This window comes from Tupaia chinensis, unplaced genomic scaffold (assembly GCF_000334495.1).
Source record: "Tupaia chinensis unplaced genomic scaffold, TupChi_1.0 Scaffold000482_1, whole genome shotgun sequence".
Classification (NCBI taxonomy): domain Eukaryota; kingdom Metazoa; phylum Chordata; class Mammalia; order Scandentia; family Tupaiidae; genus Tupaia; species Tupaia belangeri.
Genome location: NW_006159994.1, coordinates 127025 through 144207, shown reverse-complemented (window position 1 = coordinate 144207; position 17183 = coordinate 127025). Strand labels below are relative to the sequence as shown.

The window sequence follows — 17183 nt, the reverse complement described above, 5'->3', positions numbered from 1 at the left end:
AGGAATTGATACTGTAGAATACTGTGGCATCACCTCCCTCCATCCCTCAAACACAGCAGCCGGTCCATTGAAACCTGAAAGTATTCATGGACACGCCCCCTCCACCCACACAGCGGGAACCCATTGAAATTCAATCTGCGACACCAGACATCCTTGTCTCTCTCACCAACTAAACCAAATCCAAGCAAGTATTTTAATTCAGTTATTCAATTACCAGGCCTTATAGGAAAAAACTTAAAAAAAAAAAAAAAGAGAAAAAAATCTCTCTCTATTCTCCCTATGTAGTCCTCATGCCAATTTATGATTATAAATTCAGTTTTTTTTTGTTTACTTATCATCTTCCTTCCTGAGCACATTGTAATATCAAAAAGCACAGGAAAGGGGCTGGTAGGTAGAGGTGAGGGAGGTCGAATCCCACATAGATGACAGTGTGGTTTGAGTGTCTGACCCAGCAGCTTAAAAATCACACCAGGCGCATGCATGTACATGCCCAAAACATGTTGGGTACGTGTGCATGCCCAAATCCTTAGAAAATACCGAAGACAGGATTGCAACACGGCCATTCCTTCTCCCCCCAGGGTGATTCTCACCTTCCCTCTCACTGTGTTTGTGTCTCACCCCTTGGCAGAGCATGTGCCCTAAAGCAAAATCCCCTAAAAGGAAAAAAAAAGTTTACACCTAATATGCCTACAATCGTTTCTCCAATTGTTTTTGTTTTTCTGTGGGGAGGAGGTCATGAATATTTATCTCATTAATACAACAGTAGGTCATAACTCCTTCCCTGTAGTCAACTCAGCTCTCACTTCACGTAGTATATTAATGAAGATTGCATAATTTTTAAAAAATATATTTATTATACTTATTATTATCATCATTTTTTAATTTGCTATAGGGCACCTGTACTCACCAGAGAGAGACCAAGTGAGAAAGCAAGACTCCAGCCATGGTAGGCCCAACACCTTAACCACCACAACTGACTGGGAAATTGGGATGTCCTTTTTCTCTCTCCCTCCCCCTCTCTATCTTTATTGAGCACACACACCCTCTGGGGAAAAATTTAAAAAAAAAAAAAAAAAAAAAGAAGTTGTCTCTGATAGAACCCATGATTAAAAGATAATAAATTGCTTATCTGATGTTCTGTGCGTGAAACTTACCCAACGTAAAATAAGAAATTTCATTTCATAGGATACCCACCCCCATCTCAAAGCCCACAGTTAAGAACGAATGTTCTGCATGTTAAAAGTTCCCTTCCCAAAAGAGGGAAACCCCAGCTCAAGTTCTATTCACTACTCACCAAGTTGAAATAAATCCATAGGTCAGGGAGGTAAGGGCTTGGGACGGGAGGCCAGGCAGTTACTTCCACACTTCCGCTTTCTTTCAGCAGAAGTGCCCAAGGTCACCGACTTTCATTTAGTAATCCCCTGCACTTGAAAGGACTAAAAGATCCGCCCTGTTCTCCTTGATTAGATTTACATAGTGAACTTTATAAGGGATTATTACTAAACCAAGAATGTCCCATTGACTCTGACTCCACTTAGTATTTCCCAAATATCCAGAAAGATAAGAGCACTCAGTAAATTTTCTTTTTTAAATTTGATTTTGATTTTTTTTACATTCAATTACTGTGTATCATTACAGCATAGCAAATGAATTTTCCTGTCATGAATATACTGTATATTGGTTCAGCCATGATCAATGGATAATTTTCCATTTTTGTGTTTCTTAAATGTTTTGCCTCTTTCTTTTCCCCCTTCGTTCCCTCCCTGTCACCTTCCCCGTTTCCCACCCTCTTCCTGTGCTGTTTCTACTATCACAAGTGTTCTCCATGTTTTTATACATTCCAATCTTTCCATTTCTGTCACAGAGTTCAGACATTCTATATATTGAGTGGGGACATACAATGTCTCTCTTTCGTAGTCTGACTTGCTTTGCCACTTTGTCCACTTTCTGTCAAATGTCATGGGGCAAGTGTATTTTCCAAAGAGAGACAGAAAATGAAAAATCGCCCCCAAGGGGGATGGCCATTCCACATTCCCTTCTCCATTTTACTCTCAAGACTTTGGTCACACATGCACACACACTGGCATGAGATTTAAGCCACTGGGTCCAGGACTCAAATCATGGTCAACTACATGGGAGTCCAGCAACATAACCATTATGCCATCTGCTGGTCCCTGAGTCCTTGATCAGCCCTTGGCTATGAGCTTCAACTCAGGAACAGAACAGAGGCTGAGGGTGGGGGCAGAGGGCACTGCTTGCCTTCCCTTGGGTAACATGCAAACCAGCAGCTGCAGTTCTGGAATGAAGAGAGAATAATTTGGTTAATGAGGAGCTTTGGAGATAAGGCCCCTAGGGCCAGAACGAAATAACTGTAAATAGACCATCTGTCCCCTGTCAACACAATTCTCACCTGTGTCAGACCAGAAATGACATCTCGCCGGGTCCCAGATAATGCATCTTGCCCAGGAACTCCACCGCAACTGTCTCCTTGAAATTCTTAAGGGTCAATTTGTCATCAACATCTACACCCTCAAGATCTAAGCTTTGCTGTGAATTCTTCCAGGAGATCGCACTCATTCCATCATCCCTAATCTAGACTTGGATAAAATCTTCCCAAGGACAAAAGGAGGTAGGATCTGAAACTCTGGGAAGGGTGTTAGCTATTCCCTGATCTGCAGGATTCTCTGGATAAGGAGAAAGGATGGAACAGACATGAGGGTGGGGCTCTGTTCCCTAAGAAAGGCATCCCCACCCATGAAATGTGAGAAATAAGAGGCGGGTGGTTTCTCAAAGAACCAGGAAGGACACGCACCTAAGTAAAGCAAATCAGAAAGTTCTTTCAACAAGTAAGATATACATGCATGTGGGTAACAGCATAATGATGCTAGGCGAAATGTACAAAAATGAAAACACCACCGTTAAAGAGTTTGGATTGTATTATTTTCTTTTAATGTGATCCTATGGCTTTAATAAAAAGATGAAAATTTTATTACACATTTACAATGAACTTTATATGTAAAATAATCTCCTAAAATTGTGTTACTGCCAATATACATTTTTATTAATTTTTTCTGCTTTTTTTCATTTTTTTTTAGTTTATTTTTATTTATTTACTTATTTTAATTTGCTAGAGGGCATGTGTGCTCATCAGAGAGAGGAAGTGAGAAAGCAAGTTGCCTGGTCCAGGACTCAAACTGCAGTCGGTCATGTGGGAGTCCAGCACCTTAAATACCACACTACCTGCTGGCTCCTTTTTCCTTTTTTTAATGACTGAAACATAAAACATCTAAAATTACAGTCTCTTGGAGAACCACTTGTTCTTCATTGTCTTGTACCTCTCTTTAAACTCGACCTTTGCCTCCCACTAAGCCTTGCGTTTAAGAGCAGAGTCTCTGAAGATATCTTTGTTGGCCACAGTTTTGTCCAAGGGAATGTCCACAGAGTACCGTGTGGGCATGAGGTGATTGTAGTCATAAACTTTCACCAAAGACTTCATCTTTGACCTCTTAGTGATTTTCTTCTGGCTCACAGTAGCTGTCACTTTGCGGACATAATAATGAATTCCAGGGGCCAGCAGATGACATAATGTCTATGTCTCTGGACTCCCATGTAGTTGACTGTGGTTCAAGTCCCAGACCTGATGGCTTAAACAGACACCGGACGCATGTGTGTGCGTGCCCAAGATCCCGAGAGGAGAATGGAGGAGAAGGGATTGTGGTGTGGCCATCCCCCCAGGGGGTGATTTCTCGCTTTCTGAAAGTCTCTCTGTCTCTCTGTCTTTCTGGCATGTGCACACATCCTATAACAAAAACCTCTCCACCCCCACCCCCCCAAAAAAAAGGAAAAAGAAAAAACATGCCGGGTGTCCAAAATTCCAAAAGGACAATGGAGGAGAAGGAATTATGGTGTGACCTCCCATCTGGGGGGTGTTTTCTCAATTTCCACTTTCCATCTTTAACTCTCTCTCTCCCAGGCAAGTTTACACACTCCATAGGAAACTTTTTTAAAAAATGGTTAAAATGGTAAACTTTATGTATATCTTGATACAATTAAAAATAATTTAACTGGGGCAAGCAGGTGGTGTGGTGGTTAAGGTGCTGGACTCCCGCATGGCCAACTGCAGTTTGAGTCTCAGACCTGGTGGCTTGAAATTCATGCTGGGCATGAATTATTTTTGTCTCTCTGTCTCTCTGTCTGTCTGTCTGGTGAGCACACGTGCCCTATAGCAAAAACCTCTCCAAAAAAAAAAATTTAAAAAGATCCTGCTTTCAGTTCTTTGGGGTGGATACCCAGATCCAGAAATGGAACTGATGGATCATCTGATAACTCTATTTTTAATTTTTTTTTTAAAGAACCCTTCAGGGACCAGCAGATGCATGGTGGTTAAGGTGTTGGCGTCCCACATGGTTGATGGTGGTTCGAGTCCTGGACCTGGTGGCTTGAAAAATCACACCAGGCATGTGTGCATGTGTGCCAAAAATCCTAAGAGGAGAATGGAAGAGAAGGAATTGTGACATGGCCATCCCCATTGTGGGGGCGGGTGTTCTTTCTAACTTTCCTTCTCTTTTTTTCTCTCTGTCTCTTTCTGGCAAGTACACACACCCTGTGGCAAAAGAAAAAAAAGAGAGAGAGAGAGGAAGGAAGGAGGGAAGGAAGGAAGGAAGGAAGGAAGGCAGGAAGGAAGGAAGGCAGGAAGGAAGGAAGGCAGGAAGGAAGGAAGGCAGGAAGGAAGGAAGGCAGGAAGGAAGGAAGGCAGGAAGGAAGGAAGGCAGGAAGGAAGGAAGGCAGGAAGGAAGGAAGGCAGGAAGGAAGGAAGGAGGGAAGGAAGGAGGGAAGGAAGAGAAAAAAAGAAAAAAGAGCCCTTCAACATTTTAACACAGAAAAATTTTTGTAAAGATTCTCTTTGGGCCAACCAGTGGCATGGTAGTTAAGGTGACTGGATCCCATGTGGATGACTGCACAGTGTGAATCCTGGAATCCTGGACCCAGTGGTTTAGAAAACATGCCAGACACATGTGTGTACATGCTTAAAATCCTGACAGGAGAATGGAGGAGGGATTGTGGCATCGCCATCAGTGCTCGGGGACGATTTCTCACTTTCCCTCTCTGTCTCTCTGTCTCTCTCTATCTCTCTGTCTCTCCCCAATCAGCACACAAACCCTATAGCAAACTAAAAAAAAAAAAAGTTTTAATTAGTTGGAGATGAAAGGAATAAGCAGGAGAATCTGAAGGGAAGAACTGTTTAAATATTGAAAGGATTTGAGGCAAAGACAAAAGGCATCTCTCAAATGAGTAGTGTGTGTGTGTGTGTGTGCACGCGTTTGTGTGTGTTTGTGTGTGTTTTATTACAATTCATGCCTCTATTTTCCAACAGACTCATCAACAATATGAAATCAGAAAATCAAACAGGAGTCTCCGGATTCCTCCTCCTTGGTCTCTCAGAGGATCTGAAATCGCAGCCCCTTCTCTTTGGTGTTTTTCTGACTATCTACTTGGTCACTGTCTTGGGCAACCTGCTCATCATCCTGGCCGTCGGCTCAGACTCCCACCTGCACACCCCCATGTACTTCCTCCTCTCCAGGCTTTGTCATGGTGTTTGCTAGTTTGGAAAGTTTCCTCCTGGCAGTCATGGCCTACGACCGCTACGTGGCCATCTGTCACCCACTGAGGTATGCGGTCCTGATGAGCCCCCGTGTCTGTGTCCTGGTGACTTTCCTGTCCCTGCTCGTTTGCCTGCTGGATGCCCTGGTCCACAGCCTGATGGTGTTGAGACTGTCCTTCTGCACAGACCTGCAAATCCCCCTGTTCTTCTGTGAAGTCGTTCAGGTCATCCAGCTCGCCTGCTCTGATACCCTCATCAATAACATCCTCATATATTCTGCAACTAGCATATTTGGTGGGATCCCACTGTCGGGAGTAATTTTCTCGTATAGTCAAATAGCCTCCTCTGTCTTAAAAATGCCATCATCTGGTGGAAAGTATAAAGCCTTTTCCACCTGTGGGTCTCACCTCTCAGTGGTTTCCTTGTTCTACGGGACAGGGTTGGGGGTGTACATCAGTTCTGCTGTTACTGACTCTTCCAGGATGACTGCCGTGGCCTCAATGATGTACACGGTGGTCACCCCCATAATGAACCCCTTCATTTACAGCCTGAGGAACAGGGACATGAAGGGGGCCTTGAGGAAACTTACTGGTAGGATAACTTCTCTTCTATGAATGTGTTGTCTACTTTGCATTGGAGTTTCAGAATGAGTCAAAACGGCCAAAATCCTGAGAGAAGAATGAGGAGAAGGGATTGTAGCATGACCATCTCCTCAGAGGACGATTTCTCACTTTCCCTCTCATTGTCTCTGCCTCTGTTTGCCAAATGCATACACCCTATGGCAAAAAGATTTTTAAAAAATTTCTAAGGACCAATGGGTAACATGTTGAGTAAGGTGGCTGGACTCTCACATGTCAAACCATGGTTCAAGTCCCAGACCTGGTGGCTTGAAACACATGGGGCACGTGCATGTGAGTGCCCAAAATTCCAACAGGAGAATGGAGGAGAAGGAATTGCAGCATGTCTGTCCTCCCAGGGGTGGGGAGGGAGAGTGATTTCTCACTTTCTTTCTCTGTATCTCTCTCTGACTCTCTGAGAAGTACACATGCTCTATAGCAAAAATCTCTAAAAAAAAATCTATAATTATATCATCTCAGTGGTTTGAGATGATTATGAAATATTTTATATTGATTTTTGCAAAAGTATTTTCTCTATTGGGTTGTCAGAAAAATCATGACTTTTTTTTCTATGCAAAAATGCCTCATGACCCTTCTAATAACCCAGTAGTAAGGAAAAAAACACTATGCCTGATTCTTCCAAAACCAAGTTCTTCCAATGTGACGAAAAGCAAAATGGGTAAGTTTAACTTAACTTGAGGTTGAAACTACATTTTTATCTTTTTTGTCTTTTTTTAACTATATTTAATTATCGTACATCTTTCCAACATATAATATAGTTTTTAAAGCATACATGCATTGCATGTCAATCAAGTCAAAGATATTATTGTACGCATCATCCTCAAAAAAGGACTTTCCATTCTGTGTCTGTTAAATGCTTGTCTTTTTAATGTCTCCACTCAATAGCTACTAAATGTCTGCGCTTCATGGCAGAAATGGAAAGATTGGAAGATATAAGAGCAGAGAGAGCAAGTGTAGATAAAAAGGGGTGGACAGTACGGGGTGGGAGGAAAGAGCTCAGGAAAAAAAAAATTTCTTCTTCCCTGGGAGCCGCTGCCATGAAAGTCGAGCTGTGCAGTTTTAGTGTGTACAAGATCTATCCTGCACAAGGGAGGCACTATGCCCACACTGTTGGGAAGGTTTTCAAACTTCTTAACGCAAAATGTGAGTCAGTGTTACTTTCCAAGAGGAATCCTTGCCAGATAAACTGGACTGATTTCTATAGAAGAAAGCACAAGTAGGAGCAGTCAAAAGAAATTCAAAGGAAAAGGACTCACGGTGCAGTCAAATTCCAGAGAGTAATCACTGGTGTGTCTCTTGCTGATATTAAGGCCAAGAGGAACCCAAAACCTGAAGTTAGAAAGGCTCAGGGACAACAATCAGGGCTGCCAAGAAAGCAAAAAGGGCTAAGCAAGCACCTCAAGAGACAGCAATGGCTGCTGCTAAGGCTCCCCCAAAGGTGGCACCTAAACAAAAGACAATACAACTTGTGAAGGTTTCTGCTCCCACAGTTGGTGGAAATGCTAATTTAGCACAAACAGATGTTTAAATAATAATCCAACTATACCTTTAAAAAAAAAAGAATGTGTCTGTGCATTCATGTTTTTCAGTCAGTTTATCCTGCTGTGTGTCTTATTATCTCTAGTGGAGCCCAAATAGGGAATTACAATTGGATAAAATTAATTGTATCATTGATGTCTTAGAAGGTTGTCTTCAGTGTTGGACTCTGAAAAATATTTTAATATATCTTATGGGAAATTCATCCTATGGAGAACTACTTGACTATGAGAAGATGTTGGGTGTAAGACAGGACAGGTAGAAGGAAGATTGGCAAGATTAAAGATAATGTTCTCCATAGAAGCTCAAAAAAGTAGGGCTATCAGAGATTTTGAGGGTAAGAGATTAAAACAACAGAGGTCTCAGGTCAGCCACTGGCGTGGGGGTTAAGGGAGCTGGATACCACATGGTCAATTTCCCCGTTTGAGTCCTGGATCCACCTGCCTGAAAAACATGCTGGGCACGTGTGCATGCATAGTCAAAATCCTGAAAGGAGGGAGACATGGAGGAGAAGTGATTGTGATCATTCCTCAGGGGATGCTTTCTCATGTTTCCCACTGTCTCTGTCTTTCTCTCTATCTCTGTTTCCCTCTGGTGAGCTCATGGGCTCTCTGGCAAAAATTAAAAGAAGAAAAAACAGTAGAAGCATCGGACAAGTGATGGCATGGTAGTAGAGATGGTTTCACTCTACATGGTCAATACATGGTTTTGGTCCTAGACTTAGTCATTAGAAACTCTTATGTTTATACCTAACTGCATTTGTATACTTATTGTACTTAGGTATGTTTTAAATCTTTATTCCTATATTTATACTCTGTATTTTGACACTTAAGATTGATATTAGAGTCCTGATATCCCTGATTAGATAGTGATGGTTCGGGTCACACCCATGTAAAGAAGGCTGGAATGTAACTAGTGAAGGGAGGTGTGTTCACCAGTTCAAGGAATGTGACGGACATGAGCAGACAGAGGTGGGGAAAAGTGGAAGATATACACTGGCCACCTGAGGGCATAGACACTGTCATTTTAAATTCTTCCTTCCAAGATTGGTCTTTGAGGATTTTCAGTCCTCTGGGATCATGGTGGAAATGAAGTTCCTTGGCTAATGAGGAGCTCTGGATATTGAATCTCTGGGGGACAGAGCTCGCAATGTGCTTGTGACCGTCTCACTCAACAAGTCTTCCCTAGTGATAAGGAGCATCCGACCCTCCTCCTGCGGACGACCTTTCTTGCTCAGGAGCCTGGATTCCTCCCTCAGTCCTTCTTCCCTTCCTGAGGAGAGAACTTCTGTAGGATACGTTCAAAGATGTCAGGAATCACTCCACTCTGATGCCAACCAGGTACTCTAAAACCCCTTAGTGAATAGCTGGAAATGCATAAGGACTTCACTACAATTTCATACAGTGGAATCATTATCAGGCCCAAATGAGCAAGGGTCTCCTGTCTGCCTGTAATCTCTTTCCATTTTTTTGGTACCAATATTCAGGTACCTATCATCTGTTAATCTTATACTCAGTCTCCACCATTTTACAATCATTTTTTTTTCTTCTTGAGCAGAAGAAACATGGTGTGGCCACCTCCCACCCGCACTTTCTTTCTCTTTTTCTCTTTCTCTTTCTCTTTCTCTTTCTCTTTCTCCTCTCTCTCTCTCTTTCTTTCCACTGGATGCATGCACCCTGTGGTCAAATCTAAAAGAAAAAAAAAAAAAGAAGGTAGTTTCTTTTTTAGATTTTTTTATCACAGTGTGTGTATTTCCTGGAGAGAAAGAGAAAAAGAGAAAGAAAGTGAAGGTGGGCATAGCCACACAACAATCCTGTCTCCTTCACTTCCATCTTGGATTTTGGGCATGCACGCACATGCCATCTCATATATTTTTCAAGCTGCCAGGTCCGGCGTCAGCTTGAACTGCAGCATCAGCTGTGTGGGATCCAGAATCTTATGACCATGCTACCTGCAGGTCCCCAGCTTCAGGTTTTAAAAAGTAACAACATAGATCCAGCTGGTAGCAGTTAAGACAGCTGGATCCCATTGCACAGTTCGAGTCCACACCCAACGGCTTGAGAAACATACTGGGTACATGTGTGCACACACCCAAAATCCTGAAAGGAGGGAGAGAAGGAGGAGAAAGGATTAAGTATGACCGTTCACCATGGAGGTGCTTTCTCCCTTTCTCTCTCCATCTCTCTGTCTCTCTCCGATGAGTGCACACACCCTCTGGCATTTTTATTGAGTACACAATAATATGCCCAGGAGAAGACATTTTCCTTCTTCTTCATTGGAGTCTCCCTCAGCCCAAGATGCGTTTTGCCCCCAGTGGTGATTCTCCTACTGGTGGAGAAAATGCTCATCTGATTGTTGTCCCCCCACCCCATCTCATCCACCAGATGTATCTGCACCATGGAACACAGAAACCAAACAGGAATTTCTGAATTCTTTCTCCTGGAGGTGACAAAAGATCCCGAACTGAAGCTCATTTTCTTTGGGCTGTTCCTGTCCATGTACCTGGTCACCATCCTGGGCAACCTGCTCATCCTCCTGGCCGTCATCTCGGACTCTCACCTGCACAGCCCCATGTACTTCCTCCTCTCCAACCTGTCCTTTACTGACATCTGCTTAAGCACCACCACGATCCCAAAGATGCTGGCCAACATCCAGACCCAGAGTCAGAGCATCACCTACACGGGCTGCCTCTCCCAGATCTGCCTCGTCCTGCTTTTTGTTACTTTTGAGAGTTTCCTTCTTGCGATAATGGCCTATGACCGCTATGTGGCCATCTGTCACCCCTTGAGGTACACTGCCATGCTGAACATCCGTCTCTGTGGCGTGTTGAGTTTATTCTCCCTGTTCCTAGTGATTGGAGACGCCCTGGTGCAGAGCCTGATGGTGCTACGGCTGTCCTTCTGTAGCAACCCAGAGATCCCCCTGTTTTTCTGTGAAGTGGTTCAGGTCATCCAGCTCGCCTGTTCTGATAGCCTCATCAACACCATCATGATATATTCTGCAACTGGCATATTTGGTGCTCTTCCACTGACTGGAATCATTTTCTCTTATACTAAGATAGTCTCCTCTGTTTTGAAAGTGCCATCAGCAGGAGGGAAATATAAAGCCTTTTCCACCTGTGGGTCCCACCTCTCAGTGGTTGCCTTGTTCTATGGGGCAGCTTTTGGGGTGTACATTAGTTCAGCCGTGACTGAATCTTCCAGAATCACTGCCGTGGCCTCACTGATGTACACCGTGATCCCCCAGATGATGAACCCCTTTATTTATAGCCTGAGGAACAGGGACATGAAGGCAGCCTTGAGGAAACTGGTCAGTAGGACGCCTCTTCTGTGATCGTGTCATCTGACTTGGACTGGGGTGTCTAGAAGGAGTCAACGTAACAGGAATCTGACTCACATCAGATTGTTGTCAGATCACTAGTTAATGTGTTGGATGAGTGTATTTTTATTGCAGTTGAAATCTGACCTGATTTTTAAATGGCTCTGTGTTCGAAAAATGAATTTAATCCTCTAAGCTTTGTTTCTTCAGTTGGGGGTATTTAGACAGTTAAGCTAAGACATGGGTTATAGTAACCTGCTTGAAATGTTCTCAGAAGAGAAATGAAAGATTTTTAAAGGTCAGTATGAGAAAGCAAACAAGGAAGTTGTTCATAGCAGAGAACTGATTTTGCCTTATCCAATATTTTTTTTTAACTAAAAGTGTTCACGGTTTTATGTTCACATTTCATAATGCAAATAAAAACTGTACTTTTTTGTCCCATTTCAGTCCTCCAAAACTACTCTTATTTTTTAATTTATATGACAGATTTTTGCTGTAAGGGATGTACACTTGCCAGAGAGAGACAGAGAGAAAGAAAGTGAGAAAACACGCCCAGGGAGAATGGCCACGCCACAATCCCTTCTCCTCTACTCTACTTTTGGGATTTTGGGCACGCACGCACATGCACCTGGTATGAGTTTTAATTGGCCAAGTCTGAGACTCAAACCACACTCAACTCTGTGGCAGTCCAGGGATGTAATCATGCCACCTGCTGTCTCTTCTTTAGTTACGTTTTTTAATAGGAAGGGGGAGAAAGTCTTTCCTGACATGCTGTTGGAAAGTACAGAGAGTCACGTACCATGATCTCCTGGTGAAGTAGAACAAGTTAATATAAAACTGACATAAGGAGCCCTCCCTCCATCCTTAACTGTCTGTCCAAGTCATTCCTGCACGCGTGGACACCATCCTGGTCCGGGCGGGAGGTCTCATCATGGGGGTACAGACATCATGGGCATGTGGCCTGCCATGGTGGCTTCACTCCAGGAGCAGGTCCTACTGCCATCATCCCAGGAGAGGAGGGCCCATCACTGACATCCAGGAGGGCCCCCATCTGGGGTGATGGCATCATGCCAGGGTGAGGAGGACCCAGGAGACTGGGTGGAGCTGGCATCGGAGGGTGAGGAGGACCCAGGAGACTGGGTGGAGGTGACATCATGGCCCCTACAGAAGGAGCAGAGAATGGAGTAGGAGGTCTCTTCCCCTGTGGAAATGCAGCCATTGCTTTATCAGTCAGGCTGGGCCTGCTCTTCCCTCCATTTCTGATAGTCTCCCTCATCCTCTTTGAGTTTCCTACCACTGCCGTGTGTTTTCCTCATGGATGGAGAGTCACGGAGCAGGTATGGATCCCAGGAGTCACGATAAAACCTTGGCATGTTGCCCTGCAGGCCATTGGCTACTTCATTCCACACCACCTGGAAAAATTGCCTTCTCCAATATTTAGAGCCTCGAGAACTACTCCCAGAGTAGGGCCTGCCATCATGAGAGCTGGTTATTTGCATGTAGTCAGTGATTTCAGAGCCCAGTCCCTGATGAACTGGATCTGTGCGGGTCAGTGTCCTCCAGATTTGCACGGGTCAGTGATTTCAGAGCCCAGTCCCTGATGAAATGGATCTGTGCGGGTCAGTGCCCTCTGGATTTGCACTCCCCTGGATTCCGAACAATAGCAAAAGTGGGACTCAAACATAGCCAGCCATGTGGGAGTCCAGTGATGTAACCACTAAGCCATCTGCTGGCCCCTGGGTTGGTATTTTCAGCACTGCACTTCTGAGACTCAGTCATGTTGGTTTAGCAGTTGATTCATTAATTCTCCATGCTCCTTTTATATTATGTACAGTGACAATAACAAACGGGTTGCCTTGCTGATGTTCATATGAAACAGTTTCATGGTCTGTCCACTTTTAATTAGAACGAAATAAAAAACACGTGAAAAGATAAATGGCACGTAAGTGAATATCGGCATGAACACCCTCTCCACCTATTCATCTGTGAAAGAAATTTAACAAAATCTGCTCTAAGCATGGACAAACCACACCACGGCCTTCCGGTGACATCGTATTTTAACCATTCAATGGAATATGAAGAAAAAAAATTAAAGTTCCCAATGGGAAGAAAAACCTACTCTAAATGTATTGTGAAGAAATTGGAAAAGATGATTAGGAAAGTCTAATCATGTATGTAATGTCTAGGGGTCACAGTCAGGATGATCACAGGGAAGAGATTTAAAACACAAAGAGTAGAAGTTCAGGTGTAGGAAACATTGAATGAGTCTAAAGATAAACCCTCCCTGATGCTCACATTTTATTAATATAAACCGTTTGCTTTATTTATAGTTATGTTTTTAAACTATACATTTGGAATGTCTTCCTGCTATCTTTAATTAGAGATGCCTTTATAACAACAACAAAATAAGAATATGGGGGTGAGGCAGCAGGTGGCATAGTGGTTAAGGCACTGGACTCCCACAAGGCCTACTTTGGTTCGAGTCCTGGACCTGACAGTTTGAAGCTCATGCCAGGCATGTGTGTATATGTGCCCAAAATCTTGACAGGTAAATGGAGGAGAAGGGATGGGGTATGGCCATCCCCTTGAGGGGGGATGATTTCTCACTTTCTTTCTCTTCATCTCTCTCTGTCCCCCCAGCGAGTGCATGTGCCCTATAGCAAAGTCTCAAAAAAAAGGACAGATTCCGAAATTGGGTTGGTGGCACTGGATACCCACATGGCCATCCACGATTTGAGTTCTGTACCTGATGAACTGAAAATCACAACAAAGAAATAAATACACAAATAAGTGAATGTTTTTAGAAAAAGAAGACGACTGAAATTCATTAGAGAAGGAGTGTGTGTGCAGAGGAGTGCAAGGTTCATGCAATGAAGGTGAGCAGAAACAGGTGCAGGGAATGTGATGGTGCACACTTGGCCTCAAGGTCAAGAAATCAGCCACCCTGGGAGAAGGCGGTGGCTGAGTTCATACAACTGGACTCCTATGGGAAAGTTCTTGAGGGGGTGACCTGGGACCGCCCTGAGCACACTAGGTACATGTGTGTGCCCGGTGCTCTGGGTTGCTCGACAATACGGTGGACTATGGTATGGAGACCTTGTGGGGATTTCTTGTAGCTCTATCTCTGTGTCTCTCAGAGAAGAAAGAAATCAATTTTTAAAAAAATTAAAGCATTGGGGCCAACAGATGGCATAGTGGTTAAGGCTTAGACTCCCACATGGTTGACCACAGTTCAAGTCCCAGATCCGGCGACTTGAAACTCACGCCAGGCACATGTGCTTGCATGACCAAAATCCCAAGAGGAAAATGGAGGAGGAGGGGTTGTGATGTGACCATTCCCCCGTGGAGGATGATTTCTTGCTTTCTGTCTCTCTCTGTCTCTCTGGCGAACACATATACCATATAGAAAAAAAAAATCTCTCTCTCAAAAAAAAAGGAACATTTGAAGGATAAAAGGTATGATGTCTGCAATATATTCTCAAATGGGGTCAAGAGAAAACATGCATCAAGAGACAGGAAATGATAAAGCCATTCTGTTTCTCAGCACACCCACCCCTCCTAGAAGTAGTGTCCTTCGATGATTCTTACTGGAATACATTTTTGCTAGGATGTTGGCAAAGTTGTGATTTTCTAACTCCATGTTTGTTTCTGTACTATCTTACTGTCATTCTCCTGCAAAGAAGAGGTCTCCCTTTATCTATCAGGTTGTCAGAATAGTCCTGACATGTTTTTCTATTGAAAAATACACCACGACTTACAATGACCAAATATCATCAGGTTAGAATAAATGTTCTTTTTCTGAACTGAAAAAAAAAAAAAAAAAAAAAAAAATAGTTACCCTGAATCCTTTTTTTTTTTTTTTGTAGTCTTGGTCTCTGAGGATTCCCACTGCCCAGGGATTAGCAAACACTAAGATTGCTTGTCTAATGAGGAGCTCTGGGTATTGAGCCCCAGGGACAGAGACACTAAAAGTTAGCCTATGACCACCTCACACAGCAGCCCTTGGGTAGGCATTACATCACTGGAGTCACCTCCCAGAGATGATGTGTCTTGACCAAGAGTCCATGGACACACCTGCTCTGCCCTTCCTGAGGGTCAACATCCCATCTTCCTCCAGAGGAGATCTCAAGCATCACTCATCAGTGAAACCACACAGGTAACTCTAAGTACTCTAGTTGGTGGCTTGGAAACTAAGGCAGATGAGTTGTTATTACTTTTATTACTTTTAAGATTTATTTAATTTTTGTTATTTTTTTAAAATTTGATCAGAAAGAGATAGAAAGGAGAGAAAGGAAAAGTGAGAAAGCAAACCACCAGGTCTAGGACTTGAACCATGGTCAGCCATGTGGGCCGGCCCTTGGATGGCTTACCATGAATAAGTTCACATTCTGTGAAAGCAGTGAAGAAAGTGCATGAATGAGATGATCAGAAACAAATCCCCCGTGAACCCCTGTCCTCATCTTAACATCCCCATACATGCTGCACCAACACTCGCCAGCTCCCATTCTGCAGGACCCCACTCTCTCTCTGCAATACAGAACCCATTTTCCCCTGGAGCAGAAATGTTTCTTTTCTCAAACGTGATAACTTTTATCAAATATTCTGCCAGGTATTGAATTCTTGTAGGGGAGAAGGGAAGGGACTTGGTTAGTTTCACCTCCTACTGTCTGATACACCATTATACAGAACATGGGGATTATTCCTAAGGCTGGGTGTGTGGCCACTGGAGGAGAAAGCGGAGACTCCAGAGAGATTCCCGTTGCCTTTTAGACCACCTATTTATCTTTATTAAAGTACTATATTTGTATATAGAAATGAAAGGTACTGTGTAATAAAATTTAAAAATATTACCATCTACATCTTATTCCAAATGTAGCAAATGTTGACAGTTTATTACATCAGATTTGCTATATATATATATATTATTTTTTAGGTTTTTGCCATAGGATGCATGCACACGCCAGAGAGAAAGAGAGAGAGAATGTGAGAAATCACCCCCTATGGAATGGCCACACTGTCATCCCTTCTCCTCCTAGGATTTTTGGATATACACATCTATATCTGGGACTCGAACCACAGTCGGCCATGTGGCAGTCCAGCACCTTAACCACGAAGGCACTTGCTGGCTTCCAGCTTTGGCTATTTTAAATCAAATATCAAAATAATATGCATTTGAAAAGTTCCCTTTTGTTTTCAGTTTTGCTGTCGTTTGTGTTTTAAATATACTCAAAGAATTATACAGTAGACTATTATCACTAGAGGCTGGAAAGGGAAGGAGGGAGGAAGACAGAGAGACATTAAATAATTAATAAGAAGGTACACTGTGGGGACCAGTAAGTGGTGTGGTGGTTAAGGTGTTGGACTCCCATATGGTCAACTGTGGTTTGAGTCCTGGACCTGGTGGCTTGAAAATCATGCCAGAGCAGGTGTGTGTGCATGCCCAAGATCCTGAAGGAGAATACAAGACAAAGAAATGCAATATGGCCATTCCCCCTGGGAGGTTACTTCTCACTTTACCTGTGTCTGTCTCTCTCTGGTGAGCACATGCGTTCTACGGGAAAAAGAAAAAGAAAAAAAAATGGAAGAAGAAATAAATGAAAAAAGAAGAAAGAGAAAAAAGGAAGAAACATAAAGAAAGAAAGAGAAAGAAGAAGAAAGAGAAAGAGAGAAAGAAAGAGAGAGAGAAGAAAGAAAGAAAGAAAGAAAGAAAGAAAGAAAGAAAGAAAGGAAGGAAGGAAGGAAGGAAGGAAGGAAGGAAGGAAGGAAGGAAGGAAGGAAGGAAGGAAGGAAGGAAGGAAGGAAGGAAGGAAGGAAGACTTTATTAAGAGGAATAAATTCTAGTAGTCCATAGCACTGTATGGAAGCTATAGTGCAGGATAATTTATTCTGTACTCCACAATAACTAACGAGAGATTTCTGAATGTTCCCAACACGGAGACATGTATGTGAGATGATGGGGATCCTAACCACCTTCGTCTGATCAACACGCATTGTATTCATGGACTGAAAAATCACACAAAAATGTGTACGATTATGTGCTGATTAAATAAATTTTCAAAAAGGTGACATGGTGACTTCAAATATTATTT

General features: G+C 43.1%; 1 protein-coding gene and 2 pseudogenes across 1 annotated transcript; all 3 read left to right on the top strand.

Annotated features, from left to right (window-relative positions):
- The first annotated feature begins 5366 nt into the window (after window positions 1-5366).
- On the top strand, window positions 5367-6216 carry LOC102477482 (olfactory receptor 7G2-like; annotated as a pseudogene).
- A 1061-nt stretch (window positions 6217-7277) lies between these two features.
- On the top strand, window positions 7278-7768 carry LOC106735679 (60S ribosomal protein L24 pseudogene; annotated as a pseudogene).
- A 2402-nt stretch (window positions 7769-10170) lies between these two features.
- On the top strand, window positions 10171-11109 carry LOC102477061 (olfactory receptor 7G1). The gene has a single exon (XM_006156166.2). It carries the CDS (start codon window positions 10174-10176, stop codon window positions 11107-11109), a length of 936 nt encoding a protein of 311 aa, XP_006156228.1. The 5' UTR covers window positions 10171-10173.
- The last annotated feature ends 6074 nt before the right edge of the window (window positions 11110-17183 follow it).